This window comes from Tyto alba, unplaced genomic scaffold, assembly GCF_018691265.1.
Source record: "Tyto alba isolate M040663 unplaced genomic scaffold, T.alba_DEE_v4.0 Super-Scaffold_6, whole genome shotgun sequence".
Taxonomy (NCBI): domain Eukaryota; kingdom Metazoa; phylum Chordata; class Aves; order Strigiformes; family Tytonidae; genus Tyto; species Tyto alba.
Window position 1 is genome coordinate 16,650,893 of NW_024881327.1, and position 17,227 is coordinate 16,668,119.

The 17,227-nt window shown below is 37.8% G+C and overlaps 1 protein-coding gene across 6 annotated transcripts in view; it reads left to right on the plus strand.

Moving 5' to 3' along the window:
• The first annotated feature begins 442 nt into the window (after positions 1 to 442).
• Positions 443 to 17,227, plus strand: part of WDR17 (WD repeat domain 17) — a 60,802-nt gene continuing 44,017 nt past the window's right edge. For 2 of the 6 annotated variants that reach the window (XM_042808099.1, XM_042808100.1), the window contains exons 1-2: positions 481 to 514; positions 12,754 to 12,854. In XM_042808099.1, coding sequence (XP_042664033.1) covers positions 12,789 to 12,854 — 66 coding nt within the window. In that variant the 5' untranslated portion in view covers positions 481 to 514; positions 12,754 to 12,788. The other 4 variants (XM_042808102.1, XM_042808103.1, XM_042808101.1 and 1 more) reach the window with 4 other exon arrangements.

The window sequence follows — 17,227 nt, forward strand, 5'->3', positions numbered from 1 at the left end:
GTACGAGGTCAGCACTCCCCGGGGATCCTCAGAGCGCGTAAAACCCGCCCTTCCCTCCTGATCCTGGCTTCCGATCCCCTCACGGTAACGGGGCTTAGCGGCTTCCCAGCTCTGGACGACCTCCCCTCTCCCAGCTACCGTCCCGGGCGAAACCCGCACGCAAGAGCGGAGCCGGGGTCAGGGTTCGCCCCTTCAGCGCCTTCCCGGGTCGCGCTGACGACACCGACCCCGCCACCGCCGTTAACGGCCGCCGGCGCGCGCCCCAGCCGGCTGCTCTCGCCCTCAGGCGGGGCGCGCGCCGGCCACCCGCGTCGCTAAGGAACGCAGTCCCCGCTTCCGCCCGCTGGCGGCGGCGGCGGCTCCCTCCAATGAGCGCGCGGCGAGGGCGGGCCCGCCGGTGGCTCCCTCCAATGAGCACGCGGCGGGGGCGGGCCCGCCGGGTTGCCGTGGGGACGGGGTCGGTTCCCCCCTGCGCGGTGGCGGTGGGTGCGCGGTCGGCGCTGCGGGCGGACAGGTGAGGGGTGAGGTGGGGGGTGGCGGCGGCGGCTGCCGCTGAGCAGCAGGTCCCGGGCTCGGCAGGGCAGGGCAGGAGGTGTGCGGTACGGCACGGCGTTTCTCGCCCCGCCGTCTGACGGCAGCGCGGCCTGACTCGGGCGGCTGGTGCCGGTCCGGTTGTTCCGCGGGCGGCGGTTCTGTGGGGCTCGGCCGGGCCACGCCGCGCCGCGCCGCGGGAAGCTTTCGGGGCTTTGGAGGGCCGTCTGAGGCATCCAGGAGCGGGCTCGCGGTGCTGCTGGGGTTTGGTACTGGTTTGGGGACTTTTCTACAGTATGCGTATCGCTACAGACGTTCTTGGTTGGAAACGACTTAAAATCGAGTAAACGCGGAGGCAGCAATCTTCAGAGGAAGCAAGCTGCGTGGGAAACACTTGTCCTCCTCTGGGAGTGAGAGCCTTGGGCTTGTTTATGTTTCAAATTCTTTTCCCTGCTGGGACGAATGAGGGAGGGAGTAGCAAAAACAAGCTTAGAGAATTAGGAAAAAAAAAAAAGCAAGCTACATGTTAACCAAATAAAGCTTATGAAAACGAATTTAAGACAGCCGACTCTGCAAATGAAAAAATAAATATTTAAAGTTCTCTGTTAAATAAATTTCTCTGATATCTTAAGAGATGTTGCTTTACACAGAAGTGGTCATCAAACTTTGGAAAGGCTGAAAATGGTAGGCATGAAATCAAAGTCTGAGTGAAATCTTTAATTACTTGGAATGCTGTAGTAAAGATCATAATCCTGGATTTTTAAATCAATAAAGACAATAGTATTCTTATTACCGGCTTGGCCAGTGTGTGATATAGAACATAAATGCTTGGAAATTTCCTTTTCAAGCCCCAAAACTGGGTGTTTCAAGAATATCTTTTGGATGCCCATGCACTCAGTTTTTCAGAAACATCATGGGCTAAGACGTCTGTTGTGTCTTTTGCTAACAACTTCTGGAGTTTAAATCTCTTCTGTGTTAGGAGTGTAGAGCTTTCTGGTTTTATGCCTCATCTAAAAATTTTGTCATCATATTATGCAGTTTTCTCCTATTTGTAAGAGCACTTGGGAAGAATTCTGCTAATAAACACATATAGTAAACAATCAGATGTTTTTCAGACTTTAGCTAAAGTGTTATTTTGCTTAAGTTATTCACAGCGAGACATATTTCCCATTGTTTTAAGTTCAAGTTGCTAACCTTTGCACTACTAATTTTTTGTAGTCCTAAAACTGGGGAAGTTCACTTAGGTTGTATCATTTCTTTCCTGATTAAAGGCATAACTGTATAGGTTACTGATACATTTTAAACTTTCTGTTAGAGAGCAAGTGCTTTGCACAAATCAGTCAAGCTAAGTTTGTGTTATTGTTAGTTATGTTTTGCATATCAGAACTGTTCAAAAGCTTTGGTTAAGTGGTTAAGACTGTAGTTATCTTTGACTAATTGTTGTAACGCAGATGGAGACAGTAGTCTAAGGAACTTGCACAGGTAATGTGGAGTAATACAGATGATGCAAAAATTGTTTTTAAATATCTTGGGAGCATTGCTTTACTTACTGATTTTTTTCATAACTTATCTTGTGAGGGAGAATAATGAATATCTACTGTCATTTTCTATCTCTGTTTCAACCGAAGTGTCATTCTGTGCATTCTGTTACACCAAATCTTAGACTTGTTGAGTACCTCTGGCTATTTAAAGGACCCATAACACAATGATAAACTTGTAATTTGGTCATTTGCTATGAGGAAGATATTCACATAGCAAGAACAGCATAAGAAATTCTTCATTGTGTTTGACTAATGGTTCGTTTAACTCAGTGGACCAGTATTTTATTTCTAGCAGTGGTAATAGGAGATGATAATTTAGGGAAAGCAGTATTTCTTCTTCCTGCAGTCTGTGAGTCAGAGTTGATGTGGGCAATAAGAGTTACTTCAGCAAATTCTGGTGAGGATATCGTGTAACTCACATATTTTGTTATATAAGGCAAAAGACATGCAGCACAAGAAGAGAAGTAAGTATCAATATAGCATTTGAATTATAGCCACTGGCTGTGAGAACTGAGAGTTCACCTGTAGAGTAAAGGCAATTCAGTGACATAGTGTTGTTCAAGGTAGCAATTATTTGTGGTAGAAGCTGAGCTGTACTCTGGGCACTGGGTAAGCACAGAAGCTTTGTATGGTATTCTTTTCCCCATCTAAGTCCTATAGTAAGTACACCTTGACTTAATACATTTGGGCCATTTATTCCTTATCAGGTTGGAGAACAGGTTGGAGAACTTGGTTTTGCAGCGATGTATGGGATTATTAGATTATCAGTAAAGGCTTGTATAATTTTGCTGACTTTTTTTTAAGTGTTGTTAACAATATCATATTGTAGCTCTCAAGGCAGTTTCAAGTGTGGGAACTCATCCCTTGCAGTTCTTTTTGTCATTTGGTAGTCTTTCCATTTATGGTGATGACCTTGACTCTGCAGTCATATCTGCTAAGGCTCCTCATTGGATTTCTCACATGTACTACTTTGTTTAGTTTTATGTAGGAAGCTGTGTGTAAGCAGACAAGTTGATAATTAGTAATTTCTAAGATCTTCATCAGTGATGAATCTTTCCATTTGGTGTCCAGTGTTTCATTTTCTATTTAATGATGGCGGTTGCTCTTAGAATCAGTTGTTGAAGTAAAAAAGTATTATTGTCATCTTTTTTTCTTGGGCTGTATATTATAGGTCATAGATTGGTGAAGTTAATGCTGCCTTTTCCCTAGTTAATGAGGTTTTTTTTCTTAATGCTTCTACTGACTAGAAGTTCGGTTCAAGTACAGGAACCTTTAGCCACTTTCCAGTGTATGTGGCCAGTTTGAACCCAGCTGCTTAGCCTTTATTGTGTCTTGATTTAAATAACATTTCTGTATCTCTGGTAATGACCTCCTCCTTCCATCATTTTTTAAAACACTGTATTTAATATGTTTAAATCCGTCTCTCTTGAATATGCTAGCCAAACACAGTGCATAAGGGTCTGGTATAATGATGTTAAGCTTCCTTCTGTGTTGAAAATAGCTTTCCTAACACGTTGTGTATCTCTTCTTATGGCCACATCCTGTTGATGGCTCATGCTTCTCCCATGATTTATCACATCCAATGTTTTACTGATTTTGTAAGGGTTTATTCCTTGCTTTCCTTTTGACTGTTTCCATTCTGCTTGTTGTACAACAGTTGTATAGTTTGTATTCAGTTTCACGGTCTCTTGAAACCAATCATCGCTACTTGCAGTTTTTTTGGGGGAATAGAGTTTATTCCATCCCTTTGATTGATATGTTTTAAGATCTCCTATTTTTCTCTGTCCTGTATATAATTTTGGCATTTACTTGTGCCGTTAGACAGCCTGCTTTTGCTTCTTACTCAGTAGCCTCTTTATTAATGAGACATGAATTGCCTCATTTATTGATAGTCTGAACCCTAATCTCTTTGGTTTTGACCTTCTGTATTCTCTTTTTCAGTCTGAAAAAAATAATTTGTGGTTTTTGTGCCAGAGTCGACTCCTTCCCTCCCCTGCCAGCCACATCAAGGTCTAAGAGCACTAATTAATCCTACTATTTTCATTCTCTTAACTTCCTTTTCTAGTTGTTACCTTTTGTCTGAAAATACCTGTACTGGGAGACTGATAATAATGGAATGAAATAGAATATGTCAGATCCTGGAAATCAAATTCATACATAAGTCTAGATGCCAAGAAAAAAACAATTAAAAATTCTACTTTCAAGTGTGAGGTTAGTGTTGAGAAGAACTCTGTAATCATTTGTTGCTAACCTATAGCACGTTTTTCACACTTAACCTGCTGACTCTGAACATGCATGTAGTTGCATCTCATTCGTATTTCTAGAGAATGGACTGCAATCTTGTTGCAGTTAAAGAGGCTTCTTTTTTGGAGATGGTTGTGGTGTTTGTTTTTTTTGGGGTTCTTTTTGCTTTTGTGGTTATTGGAGCACAAGTAGCCCCTGAAGTATCTGAAAAGAACCATTAAATTGACTGCTCTGTAAAAATTATTAGGGCAGAAAATCTCTGTAGTTTAGAATATTATCTTGGAGACAAACTTTTCAAGGTTAATTTGTTTGTTTGTTTGGTTTTTTTTGTGTGTGGTTTTTTGTTTGTTTGTTTTTTTGTTTTTTTGTTTTTTTTTTCCCTAATAAAATCAGCTCTGTCTTGCCTGTGTCCAGCTTTAGCTAGTTTTCCAAATTTGGAAAATTAATATTAGCAGATGTGTGAGAGAGTACAGTTTGTACAAGATGATATCCAGTTGGATGTCATCCATATTTTGGCTATTCAACCTCTCTTAGCTCAACAAATCCATTAACAAATACATGCAGATGATGAATAGCACAGGGATGTGTCCAAATATTATCTTGAACTTCACAGCTAGAGAGAATTTCTTCTTTTCTCATTTTTTTTTTTTTTTCCTTCATATTATGTTCTCTGTGGGCTTGTTTGTGCTTCAGATGCTGAAATTGTTTTCTCGAAAAAAAGTTCTTGGTACGTTGAGTTAAATATACTGAGGAAGTGTTTTTGTTATTTCTTATATCTGCCATAAAAATATACTTAAATAACAAGTACTATTATCTTAACATCCAAATTAATAAAATATAGTTTAAAAAGTGATTATTAAAATATTTACTTTAAAATGTGTTATCATTCCAGACAGGGGCTTGCACTATTATAATCTAAATTTATTACAATCTAACATGTTTTTGAAGAACATGTTAGAATGGAATGACTTAGCTAGACACAGATATATGCTATAAGCATGATACAAAAAATACATGCAACGTATTTCTGGACATACTAACTGTTTGCTGATAGACTGAATGATTTTTTTTTTTACAGAAACTGGGGCACTTCATCTTTGAGTACGTTCAGATTTTATACAAGCAGTGATTATGTAACTTAGACAAGCATTTCGGTATAGACATAGCTTTATGAACAAGGTTATAATCTTCTTCCATACATATGCTGTGTGCCCTTTTTGTCTTTTTTGACCAAGGAATTTCAATATCAGAGATATTTAACTTTTTATTTTCTTAAACATTACTTGTATTCTTCCCAGAATTTGAATGGAAGCTTCTGCTAAGCCATAGCAACAGTGGTACTGTATATAGAAACATACTCATTTATATTTTCTTCTTTAGAGACATTAACTTGGTTTTGTTTTTGTTTTTTGTTTTTTTTTTTTTTAAAGGCTATGAAGTTTTATTGAATTTATGTTTCAAGATCCAATTATAGAACATCCTTAGGAAGATGTGTGATCAAGTCCAATCCACTGCTATTGTTGGCAGCCAGAGCCTAATCTCCTCCATAAACTGATAAAGCTCAATCTTAAAAGTAGCTATGTTTTTGTCCTTGTACTCTCGTGGGAAGGTTGTTCTAAGATCTCATCCCAGTGCGGATCTGGTGATGATGATGGTGTTACACATCTGTTACTAACAGCTTATTGTAATCACTACAAGATGGCCTGGCTATCTGGTATGTCATCCTGATAAATCCATACAGCTTCTTGGGAAAGAGCAAATGAGGGGGAAAATAAAAAGGATGACCATTTAGAGCCCTGCTTATGTTTGTCCTATTAGTAGTTTGGGAGGAGTAGGGGAAATCTAATTCTTAACTGACCTCATATGACATAGGATCACTGAGACATAGGTTTCCTTTCTCATTCTTGTACGACTGCTTACTGCACAGCCTTACTGTAAACATTGTATTTTACGATTTATTTTAGGATCATTGCAGACTTCATATTCTCAGTGAAAAGATTCTGAAAGCACTACTTAATGAATAAAATCTGAGGCTTTTTAACTGACTACTTTACTATAGATATTGATGTAATAAATGTACATCATGCCATAGAAATTATGAAAGTAATGAATTTTTATACTCTTGAAATTTAAGGAATTTTTGAAGTATTTTGTTCTTGGGATTTCTGTTACGGAGATTATTTCCTATCATGAATTTTGTGGCTTCCAAATGTGTCCAGAGAGAACGTGCAAAGTTGTAGCATGTTAATCTTCAGTTATTCGTTAGAGAATTTTTAGAGCTTTGATGGAACATATTATGAAATAATGTCTATATGGATTGACAGAGAATCAGTTTTGTCTTAGAATTGGGTACAATGAATCTGGAGACAAGTTTACTAAAATATTAATTTCTATGAGATGTACATAGAATCAATTCGTTGAAAATAATTCTTAATTTTGAAACATAGTTAATGCTACTGATTTATGGCAAGAATACATCAAAACTGACTTTTAAAGAAATGATACAGACAAATGTCTAAATAACTCTTTATAGAAGATTTAAGTGGAAACTTAAACAGTGGTTAGAAATGTATTTGGAAGAAAAAAAGTGCATAGTAGATTTGGCACAGTATATCAACTACAGATTATTAAAGAACAGCAAATTTGGTGGCAAAAGTGGAAGGTCAAGATAGAGAGCTTTCTTACCTCTCTTCTGTTCCTGAAGATCTTTTTTCATAACTGAAATGCATTTCTGACTTCAGATATTGCCAGATAACATGGGAGAATAGTATCAGATTGTTCATTCCAATGGCATATAGATCATTATTTTCTGATGTAATCTTTTATCCTTTGTTTTCTAGGTGAACTATATATGCATATTATATTTTGGTATATGTTTTAGTGTGTAGAGATTGAGGCCACTATACTCTTTAGCGTATCCTTTCAGACTCTTTTAAGATCATATCCTTGTAGAGATCAAGGTAGTAGCTTACTCTCATAATAAAAACATATCTGCAGTGGAGTGTCCAGAAGTAAGATCAACTTTCATATCAAATACAAATAGAAGATAAACATTAATTTGCATTTTTTGTTTGTTTGGGTTTTTTTGTAACTTAACCTCTGTAGCACTGAACTTCAACTATACGTTGTAATGTTCTTATCCTTAAGCATCACAATTTACAACATCACTTCCATTTTTTCCTTCTCAGTGTTTTAATTTTCTTGTATTTGTGCCTAGTCAGTCAAACTTTGAAGCCAAGTATTCAGCTGTTTTATTTGCCATACTGGAGGTAGTAACCTCCAGTAACTGTCACTATTCTTAGATTGTACATCCTTCCTTATTATGATATAGGGCAGAATCATTAAAAGCAGTCGGAAAAACCCGATTACTGTCTTACTCCTGCTGGATCATATTTTAGAGGAAATTTTCTAGTGTTTGGGCTTTCTGTCCTGCCTAATGTCCACACTTAAGATAACTGAAGGTTGTCATCAACAATCAAGTCTTCACTTGGAATGAATACTCTGCTGCTTCAAGATAGGAGAAGTTTCTGATTCTGAAATCATGTTGAACTGCTCAATATTCAACTCTTTCAGTTGAATTTGATCTTTTCAAATCTTCAACTGATTTTTAGGAATCTAAGTAAACATTAAAGAAATTTATATTGGTGGTGGGATTGATCCATTGTCACTTTGGACAGTTTTCTTTGTACATATTCCCAGAACTACTGTTTAATTTCTGTTGTCCTTGACAGATGATGTTCATAAACTTGCAAAGAGATCTCCTCTGCAATCTCAATATTGCTGAGACTATACATGTCACCAACTGGTAAAGTTGAAAGAAAAAGGAAAAAAAAAAGTAAAATGTTTAGCATAAAGCATAGACTTTTTTTCCCAGTATCAACACCTTATGTGAAGGATTCCCACACTTATTTGTACAGTCACTGTATTCTACAGTGGCACATAGTGGCTTGTGATAGCAGATCCTAGAATTGTGTACCTGGCAACATGCATTACAACCCTAGTAGAAGTTGCTTGTATGTTCTCACCAACAAGAAGTGGCTGGTGAGGAATGTGAAGCTCAAGGGCAGCCTTGGCTGCAGTGACCATGAAATGGTGGAGTTCAAGATCCTTAGGGCAGCAAGGAGGGCACACAGCAAGCTCGCTACCCTGGACCTGAGGAGAGCAGACTTTGGCCTCATCAGGGATCTGCTTGGTAGAGTAGCATGGGGTAAATCCCTGGAGGAAGAGGGGGCCAAGAAAGCTGGTTAATATTCAAGGATCACCTCCTCCAAGATCAGGAGCAATGCATCCCAGCAAAGAGGAAATTGAGCAAAAGTGCAAGGAGGCCTGCATGGAGCTCCTGGACAAGCTCAAACACAGAAAGGAAGCCTACAGAGGGTGGAAGCAAGGACAGGTAGCCTGTGAGGAATACAGAGAAACTGTCTGAGCAGCCAGGGATCAAGTTAAAAAGGCCAAACCCCTGATAGAATTAAATCTGACTGGGGATGTCAAAGGCAACAAGAAAAGCTTCTGTAGGTACATTGGTGATAAAAGGAAGACTGGGGAAAATGTGGGCCCTCTCCAGAAGGAAATGGGAGACCTGGTTACCTGGGACATAGAGAAGGCTGAGGTACTCAACTTTTTTTTTGTTTCAATCTTCACTGACAAGGGCTCCAGCCACACCGCTCAAGGTGCAGAAGGCAAAGGCAGGGACTGGGGGAGTGAACCACCCGCTGTAGGAGAGTTACAGGCCAGTTATTATCACCTCTGTGCCTGGCAAGATTATGGAGCGGATCCTCCTGGAAACTATGCCAGGAAAAATAAGGAGGTGAGTGGTGACAGCCAACATGGCTTCACGAAGGGCAAATTGTGCCTGACAGATCTGGTGGCCTCCTACAATGGAGTTAAACAATTGGTGGATAAGGGAAGAGCAGCCAAAGTCACCTACGTGGACTTGTGCAAAGCATTTGACACTGTCCCACACAACTTCATTGTCTCTAAATTGGAGGACATGGATTTGACAGATGAACCACTTGGTAGTTAAGGAATTGTCTGGGTGCTCACACTCAAAGAGTTACAGTCAAGGGCTCAATGTCTTAAGTGGAGGGCAGCGATGAGTGGCGTTTCTCAGGCATCGGTGTTAGGACCGGTGCTGTTTAACATCTTTGTTGATGACAGGGACAGGGGTCTGAGTGCACCTTCAGCAAGTCTGCTGATGACACCAAGATGTTTGGTGCGGTCACCATGCTGGAAGGAAGGGATACCATCTGGAGGGACCTGGACAGGCTTGAGAGGTGGGCCTGGGCAAACCTTATGAAGTTCAACAAGGCCAAGTGTGAGGTCCTGTGCACAAATACAGGATGGGTAATGCGTGGATTGAGAGCAGGCCTGAGGAGTAGTTGGGGGTGTTGGTGGATGGAAAACTGACTATAAGCCATCAATGTGCACTCAGCCCACAAAGCCAACCGTGTCCTGGGCTGCATCAAGGTAAGTGTGACCAGCAGGTCGAGGGAGGTGATTCTTCCCCTGTACTGAGACCCCACCTGCAGTGCTGTGCCCAGCTCTGAGGCCCGCAGCATAAGAAGGACATGGACCTGCTTGAGCAGGTCCAGGGGAGGGCCATAAGGTTGTTCAGCCTGGAGAAGAGAAGTCTCCAAGGAGACCTTATAGCAGCCTGCCAGTAATTGAAAGGGGCCTACAGGAAAGGTGGGGAGGGAATCTTTATTCCTCCTTGTCTTTATAGGATGAGGGATAACGGTTTTAAACTGAGAGTTGCTTTAGATTAGATATAAGGAAGAAGTTCTTTACTGTGAGTGCGGTGAGACACTGGAACAGGTTGTCCAGAGGAAAGCTGTGGTTGCCTCCTCCCTGGAAGTGTTCAAGGCCAGGCTGGACAGGGCCTTGAGCAACCTGGTCTAGTGGAAGGTGTCCCTGTAATACAAGAAGTCTTGTATTACAGCACTGATAGCTATTGCAATTTGTAGTTCAAATTATGAGAAGTTAATGTTTGCGGATGTTAAATAGTAACAGACCTTTTTGACTTCCAGCGTACATTGATAATATAATTCTTGTTGTATCCTATATTTACATAGTAGTTGTTATATATGCATAACATATGGAGTATTATTATACCTGTAGTGTAATAGTTTTTCAAGCAGTTGGAGATGAATGATGGAATAGTCAAACAAATATAATGGACCCATGATGCATTTGCAGCTACTAGTCTTTCTTATCTGTATTTTTCAAGTATAATTTAGCACAAAGCTTTTTACTTTATTTACAGGTAATTGTAACAGATCTTTTTTATCAGTTTAAGTTCCCATCATCTATTGTGTGAAGATTTTAATTGCTTCTGTACCTTTGAGCTGAGGATACCACCAGTTTATTGAAAGGCTAATACAGAATCCATATTCATTTAGCCCGTGCTTTCCTGATGATCCTGAAACTAAATGTGAACCACAATGTTAGTCTCTCTTGAGACACTTGTCATTCTACCAGGTGGTGTTGAAACTAGAAAATTCAGTTCACATACGTTGTGGAACAGCTTTAGGTGTAAACCAGAAAAATTTGTTACTGTTGAGCTACGTGTAATACTTTGCTCAAGATACTGAATGGAACTATGTGCCCTTATGAAGAGACAGAGCAGCTTGAAAACAAAGACTTTTCTAAATGCGCTAGTATTAATTTATTTGAAACCATGACTTTGGGCTGTAGCAGTAATAATGTGGATATGATTTGTTTAGCAAATTGTAAAATTTTTCTCATAGGAGTGGTACATCAGTAACGTTTTTATAATTTAATCATAGACCATGGATATGGTTAGGCATTTCTTCAGCCATATGAATGGAGGTGTCTGAATTAATCCCATGTTTCCCATATAGTTTATGAGGCCATGCAATTCTGTTCACTTTGCATTGTTCGTGTTTGAGCTGAAGTTTCAAAGGACAAGTAATCTGAAAAATTTCAGCAGTATGGTAGGAAGTTCCTTTGTATGTTTTTGTGTATGTATCCATTTATCTGGAGGACTGTATAACCACAACAAAAATGTGCTAATGTGGGAATGCTATGTCCCATAAATATAGTGGGTGTCTTGATTTAAGCTTTTATTATTTTGTGTGTGTGGTTTGGGGTTTTTTCCCTTGGATGTCATAATTTCCGAGGAAGAGATTGGAAAGCAAAAATATTGCTGCTTTTCATTATTTCCCTGCTGTGTATCTGAGAATGTAGCTTGCTTATACAGTAGCCTTAATGGAACTATGTGTGCTAGAGTAGGACTGTTAATGACACTGAATTGCTCTTTGGAAATTGTAAGTAATGTTGACCACTAACTCCAGGTTAATATCTGGTACTCCCAGCTGTTCTTTCCCTACTTTGCTTTGTTTATTTCTTGATTGAACAATTGACTGCACAGTCTAGCTTTCACATTTATTGTATTACAAATTTTGGGAAACAGTTTGTTAATCCAGTACAGAAAGGCAGAGGTTGTCTGGGTTCTAAATTTCTTAAGAAACTGGGGTTTTTTACGTCTCCATAATCTTTGTTGAGGATTTGATAGTTGCTGCAACCATGCAGTCAGGAAGATTTGTATGATAATGTCTCCTAAACAGCACAGCTGATGAAGTGTGCTGCTGCAGTACTGAATTGTGGTGTGAGCAATACAGCTTTTATTCCTCTTTTTACCTCTTGTTTTCATTGGTATAATGCACTGTGAAATCCAATGTGAAACTTAGGAGCATACCAGAAAAGCATAACTAGCTGCAGAAGAAATAAATACAGTCAGATATGTGAAACTCTCCATAGTGAGAGAAAAGCAGATGCATTCAAATGAATTAGTAAGAATTATGCTTTTTAAATTTCCCAGCCAGTGCTGGTGGCTGTATCTGAGCCCTTCAGGCTCTGCTGGTTGCAAACAACACAGATGCAGATCTTTTTTTCTTTCTTTTTTTTTCCTTTTTAAAAAAATGTTAAACATAACATGTTTGGCACTTGCAATAATTGTGGCCCCTCCTACTGTGCCAGTTGAAACCACTCCCTACTAACCAAAACATATCACTCCCCATGGTTCTGAAGGTATTTTACATTTCAATACAAGCTTTTGTGCACTGAACCACATTTCTTACAAACAGTACATTTGAAAAAAAGGAAGGTCATTTTTTAGGTGAAAAATGACTCAAACAGCACCTCATTTTCAGAGCTGAGAAGCACAGTAAAATTGAGCTTGAAGCACTAACCTGCTTTAATATATTGGAATATATAACCTAGTAATTGTTTTAGTGTTGATTTCTGTTTTCTAGTTCAGAATCGAATTTAAATTGCTGCTAAAAATATTTCAGATTATATATTTATGAATGTAAAGCTTATTAATGTAGAATCATATCACAGAGTTAAGCTCTTATCTTTGGTTAGCTTGTGTTGAGTAAATTTTAGCATAGGACTCATTGTACTTAACTGTGTTCAGGTCCTGTATCTTTTTATTTCAACTGTGCCTCTGTCATGGCTTGGATGACTTATATTTCCCACTGGTTTGATGAAGATGATTGGTATGAAGGACAACAACGAGTAAGAATTGTTTAAATTAATATTTTCTCTTTTACTTTATATTTTTCTTCTTTAAGCTGCTGTTTATTATATTACTAGTATCAAAAGTAATATTCCCATAGTGGTGCTAAGGGATTTTTAGTAGTTTTAATGAGGTCTTGAATCATAGTTAAGAACATCTAAAATGAGATTTTTGAAAATTAATGTTGCTAGCTTGATAAAAGATATTGGAAGTTTGGTGGCCACCTACTTGCATTTTTTAGATTGCATAATTTAATGAGTAGTAATTATTTAATATGTAATGAGATAGAAATCAAACATTTAATTTTATTAAGAGGAATTAATATACTGTGCATGGAGTAAACTAAAATAATTATAAGCAGTAATTGAGAAAAACAAAAACATGTGAGAGATACTAAATTCACCTAAGGTTATTTCCAAGTTGTAGCTTGGATATCTGTATATTTTTGTTAACATTTTTTCCAAGGAGGAGGAGTTGTTACTATAGCAACATTTGCTGGATAGCTTAGATTTTTTTTCTTATCGTTTATTGACTGCATATCTTGGGCAAGCTTGATTTACTGCTGCTTTCATAGATTTATGGTGGGAAGTGAATATAAGTCACATTTCTTTCACTGTATCAAGCCTCTTTATGTAACCATATATTTCTGTAATTTCTAGTTCTCGTTTTGGTAGTATATTCTCAGCTAATGAATCACAATGCAGGAGATGCTACTGAAATGTAAGGGCCAGCAGCTGCTTTAATTGTATTATTAAGTATTACTTGGTAATGACAGTTATATGCTGATAAGTATTAAAAACTAGCATATTTTGATACTTTTCCAGTGTTCTCATTTCACATGTCACTCATGATACGGATGTTTCAGATGTGGAGTTATCTTTTAATAGCTCCTCATCAGGGATTCAGGTGTGAGATGTGTCAAGAGGTAACTATCTGAAATCAGAAGTGTCTTGGCAATTTGCCAGTAGAAAAGCAATCTTCTGGTGATTGTGGTAGCTCTGGGTTGGAAGATGAGAACAAAATTCTTATGGAGGCTGTTAGATGCCTTATACAGAGATCAGACATGGACGTAAGTATTTCTTTGTATTACATACAGTATCTGAAAACTAGATTTCTGGTACCATATGATTAAACAATACTCTATAGATGATGGTTTGTTACCACTGCTAGATATGGTGTCTCAGGTTGATTAGGTATGTAGTTCAACATTGCTGGTGATGTATTGTTAGAAGTGTGAGATTGCTTCTTATCTTTTGATGTGCTTACTTTTACTTTTGAGATTACCCAGATTCATAAAATAATAGATATAAATACATTTAAATGTAATGGATAGATAGCATAGAATAGGATTTAGAAAATGCACTAACTTCTTAAATGCTCTTTCCAGAAACATTTAAGTTTTTGGAATTTTTGTTGCTTTGTTTAGTCTTAGTAAATTTAATTTGTCTATTGGCTTTTAAACTGCATATGTGCCAGAATATTTCCAATTATCCTTTATTTCATGGGTCTGGACAGAATAATAAGAATTTCATTCCTTAACATGGCAATAATGTGCTTGGTGTTTTCCAGCCCTGTTGGAAGAAGGCTAGTACTAATTATACTTATATTCTTACATGAGACTCGGTGCTATTGAGGCAGGCACAGTCAGGAAGAAGTTGGTTTCCGCTGTGTCTTGCAGACTTGCAGAGATTTCTTGGTAGGTTTGAAGACCGTGTTTTTAACAAGATAAAATAATTGTTCGTTATCTGGTGTTTCAAACTGCTCCCATTGGATAGGGTAATGAATTTGAGACTCTGTGGTTCACAGGTCACATTTTCATCTCCAATGGACTTTCCCACAGAGGTGGGTAAATATATCCAATGTCTTCAAGGAGACATCACTTTTTATATCACTAAAGAAGATCTTTAATTACTACGTTAACATTGACATATTGACAAAAATACTGGTATCTGGGACAGTAGTCTGGAAGAGATACAACGTTTTTATATGTCCAACATACAGGAGTGACAGCAAGCTTTCCACATCAGAAAACATGCAAACTTAATTTGAAGATAGTGACAATAGCATGAACAGAAGCAGAGGATGCTAACACTTTACTACATATAGCTGTTCAGAAACTAGGGGTTTGTATACACAGAAGCATATCGATTAACATAAGGCTACAGTATATTCACTCTTCTGTGCATGCCATATTGCATATGTTCTCATTTGGACAGGTCATATACCGTATGGACTGCAGTCACTAACAGTATAAGCATATGTTCTTGGCTGTGCGTGATGGTTATAGATTTATGAATACTTATAACATGCAAGCACACCTCTTGATAATTAAAGGGTTCTAAGTGATGGGTTTAAAGAGCTATTATTCTGTAAATATTGTTGTCTTACACTCAGGAAATACAAGGAGCAACGAAATACACTGAGTAGCTGAAGCAGAGAAAAAAGAATTAGGTTAAAATTAAAATGGTGCCTGTTAAAGAGCTGCAGTTGCCAGGCTACTGACACTGCCGTTTTGTGTGTGTGGTACGACACAATGCTCAGTCTTTTCTCCTGCATCCTTTAGTAACTGCATTATTCTGTGAACATCAAGGTTTAGGTCCTTCATCTGTCAAGTAAAGTGATTTCGTTCTTCAACGAGAGCAAGATTTTGCATTTTTGGGAGAAGCAAGGTATCGGAATTAACATGGAAATTCTTAAGTGGTTTACAAAAAATGATACCTATGCTAAGGTAGGGATTATTAGGCATTTATCTTTAAGTTATAGATATATAGCTATGTCTATGTATCTAGTCCATTCCATTGTTATTTTAAAATAATATTAACTCTATAATATACAAAATTTCTTCTTTTTTTTTTTATTTAGCAACAAGGAAGGACTTAGAATGTTGCGGCTCATGCCAATTGAAAAGAAAGGTTTTCTGTTGTCCTCCCTCTTCCCTTCATCTCCTTGGAAACCGTGGGCATCCTTTGATAGCTTTCCCAGTGTGGTATATATTTTTTACATGCACAGTTTTTTTCAGTCTATTCTTAAGGCTCCAATATAATTACTTGTATTTCTCTTATTTTGAAAAAAAAAAAAAAAAAAAAAAAAAAGAAAAAAAGCTTTTTTTAACAAAGTATGAAAATTTTCCATTGTATAAAACATGTGTGAAATCATACATATATATATTTATTCAGTTATTTCTGCATTTCTAGTTTTCTGCCATTTTACTCAGGCTGTTCTGATGAATGCTGCTTTCTCCCTTGTGTTATACGTATGTTCAGTAGAAATCTATAATGTCTGAAAAGATCTGCAGGTAACTGTTGTAATGCATGATACTTGCAAGAGAATAACAGTATGCCACACAATTGTAATTCCTTCTTGTAGATGGTACTGTACTGAATTTTAAAGCAAATGCTTCTTGTTAATAACAGTATTTCTTTGTAAAACAGTATATAACTCATTACAAGGAGCAAGAAATACTAACAGTTTTAAAAACGCAAATATTAGTAAACAAAGTGCAAATTCCTTTCTGTACTACAGCTCAGAATATTTTACATATGTAATTTTTTAACCTGAATAGGAAAAATCTATATGAAGAATCAAGGTTTAATAATGTTTCTTAAGCATGAAACTCAGTGAAATAATGATATATCACAAGGCAGCATTTTTTAATCTAAACAATCTTATTTAGGAGACAATTTGATTTGAATGTCAGAAAACCAGTACCTTATCAAAAAAATGATTGACATTACACTTGTGAATGAGGCTTCTGTTGGTGAGTTTCTTCAAAAAACATGTTAAAGCTACCTTTTGTCTTTAATGTAAATGTAGGAGAGAGAGAAGCCAAATGTCTTCTTCTATTTCAAATACAGTACTTAATATGACATATCCAGTAATGCTTCCAGACATAAATTTAGAACTAGGCTGAAATAATTTTATAGCCATTTGATGACAATGATTTTAGGTCATGATTAATGTAGCTTGAATTCTAATCAGTGACATATGCATTTGGAAACTGTTGAAATAACCTGAACTATGGAAGTGTCCTGATAACATGAAAAAAATACATAAAAGCCTCTTTATTGTTAGTCAGTTGCATGAAAAACATGGAAATAGTAGCGCTGGTAGTGGAACTATCTCCAAACCCAAAGTGCTCGTCCGTTTTATGTGGTCATGGTAATTGTAAAACCAGTGTAGAGTACCTTCTTTGTTTTATTCTAGGTTTCGGCACTTAGGTTTGGAACCCTCCCTATTCACAGCTGCTTAGAATAGTATTTTCGTGTAGGCTAGATTTCATGTAGTCTGGAATAATTTCTCTCTCTTATACCGAAGTAAAAATTATGATCTACTGAATATATTAATGGTAGGGTTTTCTAATACAGATTACTGC